Source organism: Nansenia antarctica (genome assembly GCF_963989245.1).
Source record: "Nansenia antarctica genome assembly, chromosome: 3".
Lineage (NCBI taxonomy): Eukaryota > Metazoa > Chordata > Actinopteri > Argentiniformes > Microstomatidae > Nansenia > Nansenia antarctica.
The window spans coordinates 77,917,522-77,940,292 of record NC_137688.1 but is presented as its reverse complement, the minus strand read 5'-3'; the positions used below and the strand labels follow the sequence as shown (position 1 = coordinate 77,940,292).

Below are 22,771 nucleotides of genomic sequence, written 5' to 3'. Positions count from 1 at the left end.
CAACACATAGAACATGTAGTGTAGCCTACTAGATAGAAGATTCCTAAGCGATTCGTTTCAATATGGCCACGAATTTTCACCATTAACCAATTGATTGTCAATCACATCTAGCCTACATCTATATCACATCTAGCCTACTACAGCTCATTTATTCTCTACATGTCGTCTTAAAGTATAGAAGTTAGGTTAATGTGGGAAACTCAAGTACTGCATTCGAAGTTGACTCAAATGGTAATGTGAGAGATGTATTAACAGACTGATCCAAAGCATATTGATCAGGAGAGAACGGGAAAGGTGCAGTATCCAGTATCTGGCCGACAGAGGGCGCCCCGTCTCGGACCACAGATGTATTTGGATCTTAACTCGGTTACCGGTTTAGACCAAATAACTAAAGAAATGCACCACGGTGTTGTTGTCACTACTGAGAACCAACAGGCAAAATGCAGAATGACTTGTTCAGTTATTCAAATAAATCAAAAGGCCCAAATGCACAATTTTCACGAACCAATCAGTTAGGATTTTTAATTCATTTATTTAAAAAACGGGCAAAGGCAAAAATACAGGAATGTGTTAAGACATGTGTAAATACATTTACAGAGATCCAAATATTTGGCACAAGACTAAAAACAGTATAAACAAAGCAAACAATAAAAATACAGTGGCTAAAATGGCAGGGTCACTCAAAATGTCTTGGAAAAATACAACCCTGCTCCCAAACCCATGTCACACATTTACATTTTACATTTCACACCTGTCATTCATGGCAAACATTCCAAATAGTTCTCCATATCCAGGCTTTGGGGAAGTGATCAAAATCACCATCAAGAAACTATTACATCAAGCACACAGTAGGGCTATACAAAAGTATATAATATCAAGCAATATACAAGAAAATCAAGTAGACCAGAGGGATATAATACGACAGGAGCGTCCTCAACGTCACAAACACGGATCCAGATTACACATCGACATTTGGAGTGCTGCCTCTCAGTCGATAACCTATGTTCAGCAAATCAAACACTGATTTCATTGAAATCCATGAACTTGCTTGAATCAACCGTTAAAACACACCCTTCACTAATGCCATAGGAAACTTTTTATTGGATAAACTGTTCATGTGATAACTATCAAATGCATTCTAATGGTGTTCTACTCTGTCAGTCTACAGTAGGCTATGTATCAGCGATCATTTTGACCATGTTTTAGCACGTGATAGTATTTGCTGAATAAATGTGTATCAGTTGTCTTTCGTGCAATAAACCTCATATGGCTTTTAATGAAATTACGCAGCTATTTGTCAGAGGGGGGATGATTCTGGGCACAGGGCACACATTCAGGCTAATGTCCAGTTAGCCTGCCCTGGAGCAGGTTAAAGCCTCCGTATAAGTTGCTACAGTAATTTAGCTGACTAAAGGGTGAGCCACAGTCGTGACATAGGTTATCCTGTATTGGAGCTAAATTTGGTCAAAGTTTGGTCACTAACTTGCTTTGTAGTATACCCTCAGTACTATAAACAGAAAAACAACACCATCTGCTAAACTTTAGAAATGTCTAAGGAGGCAGACTGGACAACAGTGAAAGGTAGCACTTGTCCGAGGGCCTTGTGCTCTAGTCACATCACTGTACACAGACTCCCTGACGCAAAGGCACATTCGACATTCCTCCCTCAACAATGTCGTTTATTATTAACTGCAATGACGAAGTGTAAGCTAGAGGATTTTGGGGGTTATGTTGACGTGAGTAACATCAGTCCATCTCACAATACCCCTGACTCCTCCCTCTCTGGATCGAGGTCTGCGGCCGAGAGACGGATGGGTGGCGTGTCCCCGAGACTCTTGAAAGAGTACAGCTCATTGTCCACCATCCTGGGGTCCACGAAGGCCAAGCTGTCCTTACGGTCTATGGGCGTGCGAGGTCTCGGCGGGAGGAAGCTCTCTGACGGGGCGAGGAAGGTTCCGAACATGTCATTATCAGGCGAATCAGCTTCGGGCCCGGCGTCGGGCTCAGGTTCTGGGGCCGTGTCTGTGATGGCAGGGCCGTCGACGGGCCCGGTGAATGTCCGGTACGTGTCGGTCGGCTGTCCCGTTCCTGGGAAGTGCTCCTGGATGGTGCCGACGTAGCTGGGGTCGCGTAGGAGGTGGCCGTAGACCATCGTCTCGTCGATGGAAGTGTAGACGTGGGACTCGTTGTCTGCCCGGGATTTTGGGAAAGCGCCGTCGCCCGTGAGGAACATATTCCCTTTACCGATGTAGATGGACGCCCCTTTGTTCATCTTCCTTTTCTTCTTCCTGTTCAGCAGACAGAACAGAAGGAATACAAACGGTTTGGATTCAAGCAGACATCATACTACTCCACTGCCCAACTGACCCTCATCATGAAATCAGATCAGAATCATCAAAGCCAAGTTTGTTTGATCTGTGATATCGTCTGTGACTTGTGTTATAAACAATGACACCTATAAAAACAGACAACATACTTCAACAAAGACTAACTACAACATTAACCAGACATTGTAAAAAAATAAAAAAATAATAATAATAATAATAATAATGATAATTAAACTTTAGTAAACCAGCTCACCTAATCACCAGACAGACCACTGCCAGGACTATGAGCATGAGGAGCAGCAGCGCTCCCACTGTCCCCAGGATGATGCTCAGGAGGAGCTCTACAACGACAAACACAAACGTAATATATGGTCATAAGAACAGAAATTAGAATCACCAAATGGTCTTGGACCAAAATATATCTCCTCCCACCCTATATTCCTGCAAGGTCCCTAAGGTCAGCTGAGACTAATTAGCTAATCATTCCAAGAGTAAAAACATAAACATGCTGCCGCATGCTCCTGGAACAAACTCCCTGAAGAAATCAAACAGGCCCAAACCCTTAAAATATTTAAATCTAAGCTAAGAATCTTCATGTTTTGCATGTTCTACTTCTTATATTTGCTTTTATTCATTGTAATTTTTATTTTCTTACTATGCTCCTCTTGCTGTATTTTTTAATAATGTATGTAAAGCACTTTGAATTGCCCCTGTTGTATGAAATGTGCTATACAAATAAACTTGCCTTGCCTTGCCTAGAAAATCGAACAGACTGATGATAATTATGAATGAATGAATGATCTTTATTGTCATTGTAACAGGTACAACAAATTAATTAAGAGCACCAAGTATCTACGATGCAAGAACTAAATAGTATATATTAATCTTGGTACCATGACATGGACTGCATTGGATCAATTCAAGAAATCTCTCTAGTTGTATTATCTTTCTAGGTTCAGTATTGTGTGTGCAGGATACCTTGAGAGGCTAATGTTAGAGTTGTCCAGATATCCTACTGGTAAATGGACTGCACTTATATAGCGCCTTTATGTGCCTTTGGTCCCCCGTAGTTCTCCCTATCCACTCAGACAACATCAAAACCTTTTTTTCTGTGTTCCCAGATACCGTAAAAAATTAGGTCGTAAATCATTTGCCTACAAGGCCCCTAGTGATTGGAACAATCTCCCTTCCCCTTTAAGGTCCATCACATCCTTTCACTCCTTTAAATCATCTTTACTTTCCTATTTAAAAAAGCCCTGCTCATGTTATTAATTATGTGGGGGGTTTGGACTGGCTAGTTTTCAGGTTGTTTGTATTTGTATTTTCCTTTAATGTGCTCTCTGTTGTTGCTCAATTCGACTACTTTCTGATGTCTTCTGATAATTATATTATGTATGTATCTGACTGTTGCATCTATATATTGCGGTTGGGTTGTAGTGGTGGGTTGTGGAGTGATGACGGGCTGTGTGTGTGAGTGTGTGTGTAGGTGCTTTGTATTGTTTGTTATGCGTTACTATTATGTTTGTATTGTTATATGTGAGGACCCCCTCGAAAATGAGAAGATTCTTCTCAAGGGGCTTACCTTAATAAACAATCTCAAATCTCAAATATTATCCAAAGCGCTTTACAATGGCCTCTCATTCACCCATTCACACACACATTCACACACCAATGGAGGCAAGCTGCCATGCAAGGCGCCGGCCCGCTCACTGGGAGCAATTTGGGGTTCAGTGTCTTGCCCAAGGACACTTCCACATGTGGCCAGCCGGGGCTGGAACCTCCGATCTGCCAACCTTGCAATCATTAGACGGCAGCTCTACCTCCTGCACCACAGCCGCCCCTGTACTGTAGATGATACAGATGTAATAGTGTAACATGGTGCTTACTGCTCTTCTTCTGCAGCGTGACCTTGATGAGCACGCTGAAGTGGTCCTCCTCCGGCAGGCAGTTGGACATGTTGAGGTAGAAGCTCTGAGGGACGACCAGCTTGTCCTCCGACTCCTCGTCCTCCCTGCGACTCAGCATCTCCTCCAGGGAGCCCAGCGTCTGCACCTTATAATAATAATAATAATAATAATAATAATAATAATAATAATAATAATAATAATAATAATAATAATAATAATACATTAGACTTATATAGCGCTTTTTCTAGACACTCAAAGACGCTTTACAAACTGAAAAGGTCGAGTAGTAGTAGTAAAAAGAAACAAAAAATAAATAAAAGAAAGTATAGGGGTCTAATTAATTTTTAGATGACTAAATCTAAGTCTAAAGGGCTCTGCACACAGCGTGCGATTTCTGTTGCGCGTCAACATTCCATAATTTCCATTGTTGTTATGAATGGAATCGAATTTTCGCCGTGCGGGGCCGTGTGCATTGCGATGCGATGTTCTCATAGACTTCCATTCAAACTTCAAAATGGAACGTTGACGCGCAACAGAAATCGCACGCTGTGTGCAGAGCCCTTAAGTGTCTTTGTAGGACAATCTACTCTGGACACTGCAATTACACCTAGATTTCGGACGGAGAAGCGGCGAACAAGCAACGCCAGCGTCCTCTCTCAACCGGCATTTTTTGAAAAGGCATTTTTATTTATTTACCAGGGACAGTGCACATTAATCAACAAATCAGTTTCCACATCAATGTAAATGTGCCAGAGTTAGTTCATGAGCTAATTTTCATCTGTAGTCCCTAAGCAGGCTATTCCAAAAAGTAAAGGTGTAGTGTCATTAAAAACATCAGCAAGCACAACAAAATGACACAACAGGCAACACACTACATGACAATACAAGACAAAGCAAGACAATACAAGATAAGCAGGCACAGCAAAATGACGCAACATTGCAAGACAATACAAAACCAGACATTACACAGATACATAACAAAGTGACCAATATAATTTAAAACAGTGTTTACGAGCAATCAGTGTTAATTTTGGCAGGCTTTTTAGTCACTTAGTCTTTGGTGTTTAGATGAAGATGCACACCAGTTCTAGTCACACCAAGTCACCTCCATTTTTCTTAGTTCCAGTCCAGTTCCAGTTGATGAAAACTGAAAACATTCCAGTGCAGTCTCAGTCCACAAAAACTCCAAAACATTTTAGTCAAGTTTTCGTCGCTGACTACGGCTAGACTAAAATGTTTTGGGTTTTCTGTGACTAAAAAGCCTGCCAAAATTAACACTGCGAGCAATGCTTGAAATGAGTATGATTACTCATGATCACAAATTTGGTTTAGTTTAAGCCACCCCTTAAGTTTAAGTTTAAGTTAGAAAGTTATTGCACTCTCTCAGTGTGTTGGTACCTTGATGCCCGTGTGCCTCTGGCCACATTTGGGCTGGCTGACGTTGGTGAACTGCAGGTCGGCCTGGTACTGGTCCGGCAGGCTGACGATCCAGGACACGGTGGAGTAAGGCCTCATGCCCTTGGGCCAGTTGGGGGTGGCCAGCAGGGCCGGAGCCCCCGCTCTGGGGTAGACGGTGTAGATGAGGCTCTCTGAGAAGAAGGAGAAGCAGAATGATACAGTTCCATCAATGAAATGATGAGCCATAATCTCTTCTGATATGATTATGATTGAAGACAGCGGTCAGAGAGGGGAGAATTGTATCATTTTGACATTGTAATAAAAAAATAAAAAGTGTATATATAAACTCCTCAAAAAAAGTTCGGAAACATTATTTCGGTCGATTATTCCTCCCCTTTAATAATAATAATACTAATATTGGTATTGTATTTTATATTGTTGGAAAGCCTGATTAGTCACCTTTACAACGAGATACAACTTGTAAGGATCATGCATTCGAGGAATGAGCAACACAGCTAACCGTGTGGGTAGTGTATAAAATACAATACCAATTGGTATTATTAAAGGGGAGGAATAACCGACCGAAATAACGTTTCCGAACTTTTTGGGGGGAATTTATATTGCAGTCTTTCAGCGCCTCTTGTTAAATAAGGAATACATTGTGTGAATATGTTGGGACAACACGAGCCTAGTCCCTTAACATTCTGATTCATTAGAAGAATGCATGACAAATGTTCTCGTTGCTCAAAAGTGAACAGCAATGTCTTATATTTGTGCTAGAATACCTGAGATTCCTTCGCTGAAGGTGACATTCAGGAAAGGCCCTCGTTTCCGACCAAGGTCCTTGGCTGAGGCGGTGACGGAGACGTTGGAGTGCACCTGGACCTTCTGCACGATGCCTTTGGGGCAGAAGTAGCCGATGGAGGCACTGTCACCCTCGGCACCCTCGGCAACATGCAGGGAGACGCTGCCGTTACACTCCTGGCCGGGTAGGGACTGCCTGAGATGGCCTGTGGGAGACACCAGGTCCACCGTGCCGTGCTCGGGGATCCTGAGGTTCCAGGTGAAACTCTGGAGTGGCGTAGGGAGGCAGGCGTCCAGTTTGGGCACGGTGAGAACAGTCCCGTTAACACAGCTGGAGTCCAGATCCAGACACTCTGCAAGACATCCACAGGTGACAAAAAGGTTACTATTAAATGTTTTGGTCATTTGATTACTATTTATGATACCGATGCACTTGAAAGTGAAATGTGATAATCACTGACCCTAATGGACCTATCGCTAAGCCACGCCCCAAAATAGAAATTGTCCAATCATATCACAGCAAAAGTCACTACAGGCCGAAAACTCGGACAAACAACTCGCTAATATCTGATGGTGAAAAGCTTCTAGACTCAATATTCTTGTCATCTTTAAAAAAAAAAACATGTCTATTACTTGCTGTGGTAAATCAGAAATTTGCCAACTCCCAACATTGTAAGTCATTGAATGTCATTCAGTCAGTGAAGCGTTGTTTATTTATTTCAAAGGGGGCGTGGCTTAGCGATAGGTCCATAGACATGTGTATTGTCGTCTATGATTTATGTGCAATGAAAAATGTAGGATGTTACCAATAGTTTTGCTGGCAGTCAGGTGGAGGTCTTCACTGGGACAGTCCAGGAAAGAAAGGCTGGCTTTAGTCCCAGAGACCACCGTGATCTTCTCCCTCACCACAGAGTCCATCCTCATCTCACAGTAGGGGTCCGAGCCCCGCTTCTCTATGTGGAGGTCTATCTCTTCCTTCTCTTTTAGTTGCACGTTGCATAGAACTGACCAGGAAAAACAAAACAAACACAATCATTATCTGAGAAAGTAATCATTTAACACTATCTGAGGGGTTGAACTGTCATGTTCGAACAGTGCTCTGTTGACAGATGACGGATTATCCAAGATTGCATATTTAGGCCTCAAGAGATATGATTCTTTAAAACGTAATATCAGACTTAATCTATAGTATCTTGGGGTGACTAATCTGGAATAAAGAGAATAAAGACACATCTCTGGAAGATGACTTCTACTGCCCCCTGTTGTACTGTCTCTCTGTTTCTCCTGTGTCTATATATAAAAATAAAAATAAACGTTTTTCCTCCTATCACGGAGACTGCCAATGGCCCCGGGCCTGAGCTAGATTACTCTTCCTGCTACGACTGGTGTATTGATGATTCACTTGCTTAGTCAAATGTATTGATTGTAAGTCGCTTTGGAATAAGGCATCTGCTAAATGCCAACAATGTAATGTAAATGTCCTTATAATGCAAATCATGTGATAACATAACTTAAAGATGGAACAACAGTCGGTAACACACAGTGTGTCTGTGGCAAAAACGTTGCCGCCATCCTACCTGGGTGGCCACTTCTCATCACAGAGACTCTGAAGTTCAGCGACAGCCCGCTCTCCGTCCTGTTGGTCTGACAGTTCCTCAGAGACATGTTGAAGCTGCCCTGCCAGTGCACCGGCTGGGTGTCCGTCAGAGTCATTTTGGTGGGGGCCTTGGTGCCCGCCCTCTGGTACTCTACGCTCACTTCCTTGTTCAGGCAGCTCGGCTCCACGTGACTCAGGAAGTGGACCGTGTAGTTATGCATGCCCGGCACTGTGAAGTCCCACCTCATCCGCTGCTGGTCTGGGAAATCTCTGGGATAATTGGCCGAGAGGAAGTCTGTATCCGACACCCCTCGGGGTAGATCAACTTTAATCACAGCCAGCACTGGAGAGAGAGAGAGAGAGAGTGGTATAAAATACTGTGTGAGTGAGAGTATAATTGCTTGACATACCAATGCCTGTAAAGGAGGGCTATAGAGAAGGTTATAGAGTAGTGGGGGGTAGTGGTGGTCTAGTGGATAGTGAGTTGGACTTGGGATCGGAAGGTTGTGAGTTCAAATCCCGCCTGAAGCCACACCACTACTAGTGTGCCCTTGGGTAAGGCACTTAGGCCTCAGTTACTCCAGGGGGAATGTCCCTGTAATTCGTAATTGTAAGACGCTTTGGATAAAAGCGTCTGCTAAATGGCAAAATTATTCAAATTATTAGTAAGAAATTAACTCTGTGTCCTTTACAGGTGCATCTTTAACAGTGGAGGCTGGTCTGTTGAGGAAATGGATGGTTCTCCCAAACATTTGAACAACTGGGCCCAGGAATTAGTGTGCAAGACAAACATGCCAGTGTCACCTTGATAACTCTCTCTCTCCTGTGGACCTGTGTTATAAACGTTCATGTGTAGGCTAGGTTGTAGCAAACTCATGATAGCTAGGTGGGCAATGGCCTAAACCTACAATGTTACATTGAGCTGGACTATGAATGCATTCATACAATATTGGGTAATAGAAATAAGGCCTAGTAAATGAAGAACCATCCTCCCCATCAGCACCAGCCTCCACTGATCAGTCGTTCAGCCCTTCATATCATTTTTCTAAATGTTTCTATAATTTTTAATTGCAAGAAAGACCACTAAATGGTAAATGGTAAATGGACTGCACTTATATAGCGCCTTTATCCAAAGCGCTTTACAACGGTCTCTCATTCACCCATTCACACACACATTCACACACCAATGGCGGCAAGCTACCATGCAAGGCGCTGGCCCGCTCACTGGGAGCAATTTGGGGTTTAGTGTCTTGCCCAAGGACACTTTGACATGTGGCCAGCCGGGGCTCGAACCGCCGATCTGCCGACCTTACGATCATTAAACGGCGGCTCTACCTCCTGCGCCACAGTTGCCCCCACTACTTAAAGTAGCAAACAGTGAACCCCCCCTACACCCACCGCTACTGGAAACTTACTGTTGGTCTGCGGCCCGACTGTGACCTTGAAGTCTACGGGGTCGAGGTTCCTGTCCCCGGGGACCTCCAGCGTCATGCGCCCCTTGTACAGAACCTGGATCATGGTGACGGGGCCGCTCCGGCAGTACGTCCCGATGACGGCCGGCCCGGTGCGCTGGTAGGTGACGATGGTGTACGTGTGTCCGTCCGGACAGGAGTCGGAGTTGGGGATCTGTCTCATCCCCGCCTCGGGGAAGCCCAGCTGGAACGCCTGGGTCGCAGGGGCCTTCAGGTCCCACGTAAAAGTCCTGTTGAAGTCTGGGAACAGGGAGAACACCGCCTGCACGATGTCGCCGCTGCAGGCCATCTCTGTGCAGTCTGAAGGAGGGAAATACATTGGCACGGGTGAAGCCGAGAGATGACTTCATTCAGAGTGAGACAGCAGGAGAAAAAGCATCTATGAACCCCATTTACACAGCTGAATCTATACAGGTAAGGACTACAATAACTGCCAAGAAATCATCAAGCAGGTACATTTTTATACACATTATTATCCTCATAATTTTGCATGGAGATCTCTTTATTTATAATAAGAATAAGAATAAGAATAAGAATACGAATAATACATTCGACTTATATAGCGCTTTTCTAGACACTCAAAGACGCTTTACAAACTGAAAAGATCGAGTAGTAAAAAAAAAGTAAAAATAAATAAATAAATAAAAAGTATAGGGGTGTAATTCATTATGAATTAATTATAGTCTAATTGGTCTAATTCATTAATTAATTATAGTCTTATGCTGATCATTGTCAGGCTTGACAATAAAATCAGATGACTGTGGTGAAACGTGTTTTCACAAGGGCCTCCCTTACCGATCTCCCTGTTGATCTCTACGACGAAGACGTCCTGTGGCTGTGAGCAGCTGAACTCCACGGAGGTGTTGCGGGCGTCTCTCAGGGTGATCACGTAGGGGCTGCAGGTGCCGGCGCACACAGAGCAGTCTGGCTCCTTGGCCTCCCTGCTGATGATGACAATGGTGTCAGGGTCAGGGGTCACAGACATCCTCCGGCCCTCTGCAGAAGACCAGAAACAAGGAGGTCACTTGAGGGCGAATCTGATTTTGCAAAACATGATAAAATGGTAAATGGACTGCACTTATATAGCGCCTTTATCCAAAGCCCTTTACAACGGCCTCTCATTCACCCATTCACACACACATTCACACACCAATGGCGGCAAGCTACCATGCAAGGCGCCGGCCCGCTTACTGAAGCTAGGATACAGTAATAAAGTGATAAAGTGATGGTAGTCGTACTACAGATGGACCAGTCATACGGCAGTAGAATCAGTAGTGCAAAATGCTGTACAGCGTACAATATGAAGCAATGTAATACAGATATGATACAGTACAGGTAGTCAAGTAGTAGTCAGGTAGTGTTCAAGTAACCAGGTAGTATGCAGGCAGACGTAGTCATATAATATATTATTTTTGTAGTAAGAGTGTTTGGTTTGGGTCATTTGTTTTCTTCCAGTGAATTTCCCAAGGAGCCGGACTGCCTGAGGGAAATAGCTAATTGACATCCTCTGGGTTTTAGCCCCGAGGCTACGGTACCGTTTCCCTGACTGCAGTAGCTCCAACAGATTCTGATTTAATTGGGGTGGCTGGGGTCCTTAATGACCCTGAGTGCCTTTGTGACACACCGGTCACTGTAGGTGTCCTGACTGGAAAGAACCTCACAACCGCGCTGATCTTCTACTCTATTGGTTGATAATATTGGTCACTGCTGTACCCTCAGGCTATGCGCTTGTGCTTGTTCATCCACGCGTATGCTCCTGGTCCTGCTCCAATAATTTAACAACAAATGTATTATGCGACTGTTACAGGAGGTTTATGACAAACGGCATGTTGGAGTGGAGCCAGGCTGAAGTTGGGGGAAGGGTATCCGTGCCCTTATCTCTCTATAAATAAAAGACTACCAGCAAGACACCGGAGCACTCATATCGCATTGTATGAGCCCCGGCGTCAGTCCAATGGAAGCGTCAAGCACAGCCTTTCCGTAGAAATACATCACTCCCTGTCTAACATGATATATCTAACGTTACATGTTTTAAGGCTGATCTGTGCATGATAGTGCTGCATTTTTACATAATTCTTATTGCATTTCCCCCCGTTGAGCTGCATAGCGGCACTAAAATGAAGTGCTCTTATGACACTTAACTCCTCCTACTGTCACCGCTCGCTCCAGGTCTGTTGTGTATAATGGAGAAGCGTTTCTGACGGTACGGTACGGTACGGGTAGGATACAAATGCGTGCCGTACCGAGCTGTACCGGTCTGGTCAATGGAAAAGCGCCAAATGTATTATGCGACTGTTACAGCAGGTTTATGACAGACAGCATGTTGGTGTGGAGCCAGGCTGAAGCTGGGGGAAGGGTATCCATGCCCTTATCTCTCTATGTCCTCCTAAATAGCAGCCTATGAGTGAGACATTTCCAGGGCATTCTGGGAGATTTCTCATAACACTTGATTTTGAGTGTGCCTCTGAAAAAACTCAGTTTGGAGGGCCAAGTAGCCCTACCACTTCACCCAACAAGAAACGGGACACCCTACCCCTACTCGTGAACACGCGAAATTGTGTATTGGGATTGGGCCCATATCTGCTTATCAGACTCTGACATGCTTTTATGCTAATAATGAAAGTACCTGCACACCTGACAGTGTACACTGCAGGTATAGGGGCTCTGAGCGGGGGCTTACCTTTGGCCTTTGGCTTGGCAGTGGCCGTGAACACAGAAGAGTCGATCTCTCCACCCTGAGGGACTTGCAGAGACACGGTAGCTTGGCTCAGCAGATCGAGGTGAACCACAGGTCCGTTCCTGCAGTAGCCCTGAGTCTGGACCTCTCCTTCTTTACCGGGTGTCACCACAGAGTAGCGGTAGCCATCTTGACATGTGTCTGACTCAGTTATCTTGTTTAGTCCTTTCGGGAAATCCAAAACCATCACTGTCTTGTCTGACACACTCAGGTCCCAGGAGAGAGTCCTGTTGAACTCTGGGAAGAGCAGAGACTGAGCCGCGCCTGTGGAAGGACTGCAGGAGTCCTTGGTGCATTCTGGGTAACACAAAACAATTAATAATATAATAATGCATTTTTTTGTATTGCACTTTTCATTCAAAAGAATCTCAGAGTGTGTTACAGAGAGAAAAACAACAACCACAAAAACATAATAAGTTAAAAACCGAGTAAAAAACACAAAATAAATCACAAGAATGAACACAGGTTCAGCAGTCAAAGGCCTTTTTGAATAAAAAGGTTTTTAGGCCCGTCTTAAAAGACTCCAGGCTCTGTACTGCCCTTAGCTGGCTAAGAAGGCTGTTCCCTTAGCTGGCTAGGAAGACTGTTCCCTTAGCTGGCTAGGAAGGCTGTTCCCTTAGCTGGCTAGGAAGGCTGTTCCCTTAGCTGGCTAGGAAGGCTGTTGACTCAGCTGGCTAGGAAGGCTGTTCCCTTAGCTGGCTAGGAAGGCTGTTCCCTTAGCTGGCTAGGAAGGCTGTTCCCTTAGCTGACTGGGAAGGCTGTTGACTTAGCTGGCTAGGAAGGCTGTTCCCTTAGCTGGCTAGGAAGGCTGTTGACTTAGCTGGCTAAGAAGGCTGTTCCATTAGCTGGCTAGGAAGGCTGTTGACTTAGCTGGCTAGGAAGGCTGTTCCCTTAGCTGGCTAGGAAGGCTGTTCCCTTAGCTGGCTAGGAAGGCTGTTGACTTAGCTGGCTAGGAAGGCTGTTCCCTTAGCTGACTGGGAAGGCTGTTGACTTAGCTAAGTCAACAGGAAGGCTGTTGACTTAGCTGGCTAAGAAGGCTGTTCCCTTAGCTGGCTAAGAAGGCTGTTCCATTGGCTGGCTAGGAAGGCTGTTGACTTAGCTGGCTAGGAAGGCTGTTCCCTTAGCTGGCTAGGAAGGCTGTTCCCTTAGCTGGCTAGGAAGGTTGTTCCCTTAGCTGGCTAGGAAGGCTGTTCCCTTAGCTGGCTAGGAAGGCTGTTCCCTTAGCTGGCTAGGAAGGCTGTTCCCTTAGCTGGCTAGGAATGGGAAGGCTGTTCCCTTAGCTGGCTAGGAAGGCTGTTCCCTTAGCTGGCTAGGAAGGCTGTTCCCTTAGCTGGCTAGGAAGGCTGTTCCCTTAGCTGGCTAGGAAGGCTGTTCCCTTAGCTGGCTAGGAAGGCTGTTCCCTTAGCTGGCTAGGAAGGCTGTTCCTTCTATATTCCTAGGGCTGTTCCTTCCTTCTAAATAACAGCTTCTTATCTTCTTAAAACTTGGAAAGATCTGTTTATGACCAGACCTGCTATTTAAAACAACCAAGAACCATTCTGCATGAAAAAGGATTGTAGGCCTACTGCAATGCAAAAATGTTATTGAATTGAGCCAACAGTTTCAAAAGGTCATTCAACATAACAGAGGGTGTCATCTTACTAACCAACATAACAAGGAAGGAAGAAGAGGGTTCCTTATGTCTCTGGACTCACCAATCTTCCTGTGTATCTGGACGACGAAGGCGTTGTTTGGCGATTCGGAGCAGTTGAAGAGCAAGGTGACCTCCTCCCCGGGGACCAGGGTCAGAGAGGAGTGACAGGCCGTCTGCGTGTCGTTCTCACCGCTGACCGTGCAGACAGCACACTGGCCCAGGGGAAGGGCGGTCGAGACCGTCACCGTCGCCTCTCCATCAGGGCTGACAGTCGTGCGCAAACATTCTGAGGGATCATGGTAAATGGTAAATGGACTGCACTTGGCCTATATAGCGACTTTATCCAAAGTGCTTTACAACAGCCTCTCATTCACCCATTCACACACACATTCACACACCCCTGGCGGCAAGCTACCATGCAAGGCGCCGGCCCGCACACTGGGAGCAATGTGGGGGTTCAGTGTCTTGCCCTTCGACATGTGGCCAGCCGGGGCTCGAACCGCCGATCTGCCAACCTTGCGATCATTAGACGGCGGCTCTACCTCCTGCGCCACAGCCACCCCAAACATATCAGTCCGAAATAGGTCGTTTTTACAGAACACTCTGAGGTGAACAAAGCTAGTCCAACATTCAAACACTAACTCTTTGCACAGAGGAGCAAAGCCTTGCATTTTCAAGCTTGGTTCTGGAAACTGGTTAAACTTCAATAGCGACAAAGGTATAACGAATAATGAGACAAAGTATGCTAAAACATTCCCTCCCAACATTTGAAGATGTATGCAAACACTTGCATGTTTGAACTTGAGATACTATTTATTGACACACATGGCTGCATGTTCTGTCACAGGAACAATATTACTGTATTCATTACAGTTGGGTTGGGCGCCATACCATAATGCAGAGTCACTGACACATATAGTATTTTTAATCTTTTGTTTCGGAAGGCAGCCCATGTGCTCCCATAGCTCTCCATAAAGGTGGTGACCCCTCTGACCTAGATAACTACCGCCCAATATCCAAGCTACCTTGCCTTTCCGAAGTATTAGTCCCTGATCAACTCCCAGCTAATAACCTGGTTATCTTTTCATTCTATCCTAAATGTGCACCAGTCAGACTTTAGACCTGGACACAACACAGTCTCAGCTGCTACTCTTGTCTTAGATGATGGTTACATTGGGATGGGATCTCATCAAACTCACCATCCCAAAAGCCCGCACTGTTTTCGGCCGCAACTCCTTTAGTTTTGCGGCAGCAAACGATTGGACTACGTTACAGAACGCACTCAAACTCGCATCACTTACCATCTTCAAAAATAAACTTCAGCAGGTCATAGTTGACTGTTGTTCCTGCTGATTGCCGCCCCCGCCCCCCCACACACACATACACACACACACACACACACACACACACATACGCTAGGGGACCTCGAGGGTTTCTGAAGAACAGGTGTGCTCTCAAACCATCAGGTTTTTTGATAGTTAAACCTGTTGTTACATCTATTCTGTTTTTCACATCGATTTGAGAATGATTAACAATACAACAGTAATCAGGCAGCCTTTTACAAAGTGCAGGTAATACAGTGGTTATATAGGTGTTATGTTAAAAAGAGTATGTTAGTTAGAGTTGTCTCTATAGGTCGTTCTCTCTGAGTAAAAGGCCCTTGCACTACGCCTCCAAGAACCTGAAGGGAATTCTTAAATCACCCAAACTTGCAGAGACTTGAAGTCAACTCAACACAGAACAATATGACAGCGTTGACATCACATGGAGCCCTGTAAAAAGCCTTGTTAAAGAGTAGGTAGGCTACTGCATGCTCTCTGAATGCAGAATGGACCTTTAATGTGAAAAGGTGTATCGAATATTGCCAGTAAGAACACAACACAATCAGGATGTAAGCCTATACTTTGAAATGTAATAATAGTCTTGTCATTCAACTGTTTGAGTGAAAGGAGGACCCACTTTAAAATAGCTATGTTACAATTATACAGCCAATTGTGACTTGTACAAAAGCTCTGGTTTAGTAGGTAAACAGTAAACACCTCCCTATGGCAAACAACAAGGTCATGATTAGCTGCTGAATTGCCGTCCAACGGCTGGGCACACAACTTTGTTTACAGTCAAGGCGGGCATAGGTCGAGCCTTAGCATGGTTGGAGACTGTGCAATTGTCAGAAGACACAGACAGCTCCAATGCTGTAATACATAAAAGGAGGATGACGTCATTCTCGTCGTTATTAGTACTACACTGAACAAAAATATAGGGTTAGGGTTAAAAGTACTTTAGTTTTTGCCCCAATTTTTCATGAGTTGAAATTAAAGACATACGGTTTTTTCCCTATGTACACAAAAAGCCTATTTCTCTCAAATTGTGTTCACAAATGTATTTAAATCTGTGTTAGTGAGCACTTCTCCTTTGCCGAGATAATCCATCCACTTGACAGGAGTCATACTAAGTAGTCTGACTTTAATCCTTTGTGCCTCCTAAAATACTATAAACATCGTTGTGTAAAACTGAAAAAAGATAATATTAAGTCAGAGGGGCACAATTTAAACTGTGGGTAAAACATGTATTTGTTTAGATTCTCTGAACACATTGTATTCACCCGTCAACATCATATCTCAGCACTAACTGGTTCTCAGGTTCTGTGACTCCAGTAGGTTACTTTCATTCTACCTTTCTTCCCCTAAATCATTTTTCTTACAAGAATCAAAATGTTCTGAGTCCTAAAGGAAGCGACATCAGGCCTACCCATTCATTTGAAATGGGGCAGCCAGGCACAATGTGATTGTTATGCAATGTTTAATAACCAATATCATATCTCCAAATGAATACAGCAAACTCCCAGAGCCAGAGGATGTTTGAGTTGTACAGTTTATCCTAATAACACTACGCTAATTTTGCACATTTGTGAAAACAGAACGATTCAAGGCAATCACACAATTAATCGTTTAAAACGGATTGCTGATGTCGACTTGTTCTCACCTGACAGCCTGAAGAGCAGCAAGACAAGAGCTCCGAGGACCAGTGGAGAGTAGACTGTGTGGAGCCGCATGTCCCCTGATTAAACACTATATGTTTCTATATATATAATAGATATTTCTTGATTAGCCTATTTGCCGTTTCGTTCTCACACCCACGGCTTTTGCATTTTGATAAAATCTCACGTTCTAAGTTTGAGAACAGCGACTTCCTGATTACCACCCGTAGCTACCTGTCGACGCTATGGGCGTGTCCCGGGCCGGCTACCTGTCCGAACCTATGGGCGTGTCCTATGGCGCTATGGGCGTGTCCCGGTTACCTGTCCGAACCTATGGGCGTGTCCTATGGCGCTATGGGCGTGTCCCGGTTACCTGTCCCAACCTGACGGGTGAAGGTTGGAGCTGTTCGACTCTGAGCCGGTGTCAGGTCACGTGTTCACTTGTCAGCCAGTGTTCCCTCTCTATTAATCGTGGTTTAAGAGGTATCTAAGGCAAAACGTCATCGATGAGGACTTAATTTCTTGTCACCATTTCAAGTTTTCATACATTTAAAAAATATATATATTTTAACATTAATTATTTAATTCAGAACATTAATTATTATTATGTTATCGCAATTTGTTAAACACCAAATTGAATCACAATCTTTGTCTTGAATGATATAAGATTGCAGATGCAATCAATATGTCGCCTGCAAGTATCAGCAACGTCATACAGATTAATAAATGAAAAATAAATACATAACTATTGTACAAGCCTATTCATACAGCCTATTTTAAATGCATAGACATATCTAAAATACTGCTACAATATTTACAAAAAATTGATGAACAATGGGATAATATAGTACTTTACTATACTTTACTATACATGCAGCGTTCTCTCCCCGGTGATATGTGTGTGATATGTACAGAGTAAGCATGGGAGTGACGGTTAATTAACAGATGTTAACAACTTAACAAGCCAAACGTTGGTAGGGTGTACAATATGGCCTGACTGACCCTCATCTAACAACCCCCTCTGGGATGATTGCTTGTCTGATTCACAGAGGCCTTCTTGGATTACACAACATATCACTGCCTAATGTTGAATTTGTGAGAATAGATTCTGAATTTGTTTGTTTTCTGTATAAATATTCTAGGGGGGTGTATAAGGGATGTTGCTTTTCCAATGAGAAGATAGAACATACAGTATGTGTGTGTATCATCTTTGATTTGACAAAATGCTTTAATTTAATGAAGCATACATTAACTCTAGAAAACTATATATAGCCTATCAGCATAGAAAATAATTCTTAGGAGGCAAATTTGCTACCACTACAAAATCATTAAGCCTATAATCCTTTCCGATGCGTTTAAAAGTGACAGCTTAGGTGATTAAGCAGTGGGTTTGTGGATACGTGGGCAAGACAGTCTTCTCAATACTAGAGATGAACACTGTGAATACTCACAGTTGCGTTGTGACACCCTCCTGTCTCCACATGTCTTATGATGCTAGCTAGCATTCCTGAGACGGAGCCCTGGGGCAGGACCACTGAGCTACATTAACACACACTCATGCATGTGACATACAAAACATTCAAGTTTTGGTGAAACCAGTTTGACGATACTAGTGTGTGTTTGGGTGACAGTGACACAAGCCCCTGGTCAGATGTGTGAGGGAGGGAGGGGGCCTGGATTTGCCTACTCCTGCATACATAACATGTTCTTAATAATGCCTAGGGAAGATATCAAATAAAGCTTTGCCTCCCTGTAATATCTTACTCTAGTAAGGAATGTTTAGGGAATTATGGTCATTCTTGAGAAGATAGGAAGACCACATGAGGGCAGTAACACACTAATTATTAGCGCAACATTAGTGCTACATGCTATAAGCATACTGTGTCACGCCCTCCTCACCCAGGCTGTGCCATTAAACTCTCTTAACCCTCTCCTGTCTGTGTCTGTTTGTCTGGTTACGTTATAGTGGGCCTGGCCAGTCTCCCATGTCATCATCATCTCTACCTGCTCTGTCTGCTCACCTGTTGGTCATCAGCTTCACCACCTTCTTCAACCTGTGTTCAAACCCCGGCTTCCCTCCCATCCTCTCATCACCAGATCGTTGTTTGTTTCTACAAAGTTATTAGTCTCGCTCTCGGCCGCTTAACTGCTCTTTGATCCTACGTTAGTCCAGGTGTTTTGTACCTTGTCTCATCACTACCTTGTCTCTCTTTGCTTCAGGATTACGACCCGGTTTACTGCCTGCCTGCCTGCCAATCTGCCTGACAGCCTGTGTACTCGCCCACCTGCCTACCTGCCCTGTCTACCTTCCCTGCCCTGTCTGCCTGCCAGCCCTACCTGCCTTGTCCACCTTGCCTGCCCTGTCTGCCTGCCTGCCAGCCCTACCTGCCCTGTCTACCTTGCCTGCCCTGTCTGCCTGCCAGCCCTACCTGCCCTGTCTACCCTGCCTGCCCTGTCTGCCTGCCAGCCCTACCTGCCCTGTCTACCTTGCCTGCCCTGTCTGCCTGCCTGCCAGCCCTACCTGCCCTGTATACTAGTTCATCTGCCTACCTGCTCTGCCACCCCTCCCTGCCCTGCCTACCAGCCTACCCTACCTGCTCTGCCTACCAGCCTACCCTACCTGCCATTCCACCCTGCTTCCCTGTGCCCTACCTATCCCTCATTAAATACCCATTAACTTTACTCACGTGTCCTGAATGTAACACATGTTGTCAACACATAATCAGTGTGTTTGAGTTGAAAAGCCAAATTGACTAAGGCAGGCAAGGCCAAGAAAGGACAGGCAGGGGGGGGGGGGGGCAGTCTCAAGTTGAACATTGTAATAGACTGACAGAACAGTGAAAACATGGCTGCTACTGTTTATAAAATCCTCAATAGTCTTATGAATCCTCTTTAAATAAGCATCACATGAATATAAAATACCATAATGATTAGCAGTGGCAGTGCCCTACGTAAGTAATGGGACAGTGAAGCATTTTTTCTTGTTTCAGCTCTTCACGCCAAATATTTGGATTTAGAGTTAATCAGCTTTGATTTGATGGTATTTGTGTACATATTGGTTTCTCCATTCTGAAATTACACCACTTTTTATGCACAGTCCCCCTATTTAAGGATACCCAAAAGTAATGGTACATATTGTGCAATATACAATGAACAAATGTCCAAGATAAGCACTCATGTGTAGTATTTTGGTACACGATCCTTTTCATGCAATATAACTGCCTGTAGTCTGCAATCCATTGACCCCACCTGATGCTGGGTATCTTCTCTGGTGATGCTCTGCAAGGCCTGTACTGTAACCATGGTGATGCTCTGCAAGGCCTGTACTGTAACCATGGTGATGCTCTGCAAGGCCTGTACTGTAACCATGGTGATGCTCTGCCAGGCCTGTACTGTAACCATGGTGATGCTCTGCAAGGCCTGTACTGTAACCATGGTGATGCTCTGCAAGGCCTGTACTGTAACCATGGTGATGCTCTGCCAGGCCTGTTATACTGCAGCCGTCTTCAGTTGTTGTTTGTTTTGAGGTCTTATCCTTTGCCTTTGCCTAAAATCTTATCACCAGGAAATGAAATGCATGTTTAATTGGATTTAAATCTGAAGATTGACTTGGCCAGTCAAGACCTTTCCGCTTTTGGCCCTGAAAAACTCCCTAGTTGCTATGGCAGCATGTTTGGCTCATGGTTGTACTCTATGACGTAGCGCCATTCAGATACCCACTTCTGTGTGAGTAACACAATATGAGATGCCATTACTGAAATCCAATTGAACAAGCATTTCAACTTAACATGGGCTTGAATGGTGTTATTGAAACTTGAACACACGTCCTGTAGTGTGCATTGAATTCAGTATCAGATCCTGTCATTTTATGCACTTTTTGTAAATGTTGCATACGGCAAAGCTTTCTAATCATATAAACTTCATTACTTAATTAATGATGAGATAAAGTCCCAGTAGCGAGTGATGAGTAGGGTCAGACATAGTGATCAGGGTTGCCAGATGGGATTGACAATTTCCAGCCCAACCACAGTCTAAAAAAACGCTAAATCCACCAAAAACCAACGTGATAAAAAGTAGCCCATTCGGCGGTAATCTGCTCATTTTGATAGTGATTATAACTAGGAGGCGCCCTCTAGTGGATGTTTTGATTATAAAGAAGGAGGAGTGGGAAGATGTAAGGACAGAGACATGGGCAGGGACAACACTATGAATATTGTACAGATTGTATATTAAAACTAATGTTGATTTCATCTTGTAAAGGCGTGCCACACGTGTGGATAATTACACACAAATGCTCATCTGTGTTCTGACAGACAGCCTTCTCCCTACGGCTAGTCCTCTCCCCGGAAAAAAGTGTTGTTCTCTAAACACATTTCATGCAATTCTACATCATTTTCAGGAACATTTCTAAGTAGCAGTTGGCCTGGTGAAAAAAACAACCACAACCTGCGACTGCATCAATTGTATCAATATTACACATTTGACTTTTAAAGAGCAGAGGCTCTCATCTAGCAAGTGTTGAATTCTTTCAGAGTTGCTCTGGCACAGGAAGCTACCCAAACTGCTTCAGTGAGGCTGCGTACTGTAGGCTATTCAATGCAAGGAATTATAATAAAACTATTGGACCTAATGGGCCATAGAACCAAGAGGGATTTTCCAAAATGATGCGCACAATGACCTAACTTTATGTAGTTAAACTTTAACAGTTAGGCTATTCTCCTCAACTACATTTGGTTCTCTGACCTTAATGTGCGCGTAGCAAAGAGTCGTACAAACACAGGCTAACTGCAAAAGGAATTGACTAGGCATAACTGGGGCAGTAGTCTCAATTGTAATTGTAATCAATTGACAAGATTTATTTAGAAAATGTCAGCTTTAAGATCAAAACATACAATCAACTGTGTAAACATAACTTATAATACATAGGCTACGATCATAGTCAAAGGTTCTAGAAAAGTAAAGATTGGAAATACAATCTGTCTAAAAAGTCTAAAACATAGGAGATTCAAAGTCAGATTCTGAGAACAGTGTATACCAGTCCGACCTTTTATCAAATGGGGAACACTCACTGGTAAGTTAGCACAACAAAAACATTCAATTTATAAACAGTGTTTTCCAAAGGAACATCCTGAGCTGACTGACCATTGGCTGAGTTCCTGTGGAACGTTATTAAAAAATACACAACAAAACACTGGAAAGAAACATCACACAACAATAATGAAAATTACATCAAAATGTAAAAGTGGATTCAGTTGATCATTCAAGCAATTCCTTTGGCTCACAAACACGAAGAGTGATTCATGCACAATATGTGGTCATGAATGTAACCAGCGACTGTCATCGTAACTTCAAACACCAAGGGTACCAAGAACAAGAGAGGTTTTAGTATCACTGCGGAGGTGAGTGATGACCGACCTCCGATAGATCCAATCCCACCAGGTGTAGGCGTACTGGGTGGAAAGGGTGGAGGCACTAGACAGAGTCTTTGCAGTTCTCTTGTCCAGGTTTACCTCCACTTCAGCTTTGTGCAGGTGGTAGTTTGTCTCCTGGTCGTGTTTCTCCACCGCTGCCATAGTGTCCAACAGACCCCTCAGGCTCGCCTCGTAGAAGGTATCCGGAGGCCTTAGTATCCAGGGGCATTCGCCCCAGAATGTTCAATTTGTCCCATCGTAAAGTCCTCACTTTCACTTCAAGACAGAAGGTGTAGTTGGCAGGACAGGTCAGAGGTCAGACCCCCCATAGGAAAAGGAAGTCGTTTCACTGATAACACACCACTGGGTGACCTGTTTTACAACAAATCTGTGTAGTGCAGTTTGGCCCTGGTTCTAAACCAGGGGGCCATGGAGACTACATTCAAAGAAGCGAGTGTGTGTGTGATTGTATCTTTGAGAGTACACTTAAGTAGTCTTTCATTTGTTT

The 22,771-nt window shown here is 44.1% G+C and overlaps 1 protein-coding gene across 1 annotated transcript; it reads right to left on the bottom strand.

Annotated features, from left to right (window-relative positions):
- Positions 1-1,756: 1,756 nt before the first annotated feature.
- Positions 1,757-22,425, bottom strand: LOC308154438 (CUB domain-containing protein 1-like; the record flags this gene model as incomplete). Its single annotated transcript, XM_080527599.1, has 12 exons — positions 1,757-2,288; positions 2,581-2,668; positions 4,214-4,379; positions 5,633-5,823; positions 6,418-6,789; positions 7,243-7,440; positions 8,014-8,376; positions 9,449-9,805; positions 10,301-10,501; positions 12,186-12,539; positions 13,937-14,139; positions 22,289-22,425. 12 exons carry the CDS (start codon positions 22,423-22,425, stop codon positions 1,757-1,759), a joined length of 3,162 nt encoding a protein of 1,053 aa, XP_080383725.1.
- Between the last annotated feature and the right edge of the window lie 346 nt (positions 22,426-22,771).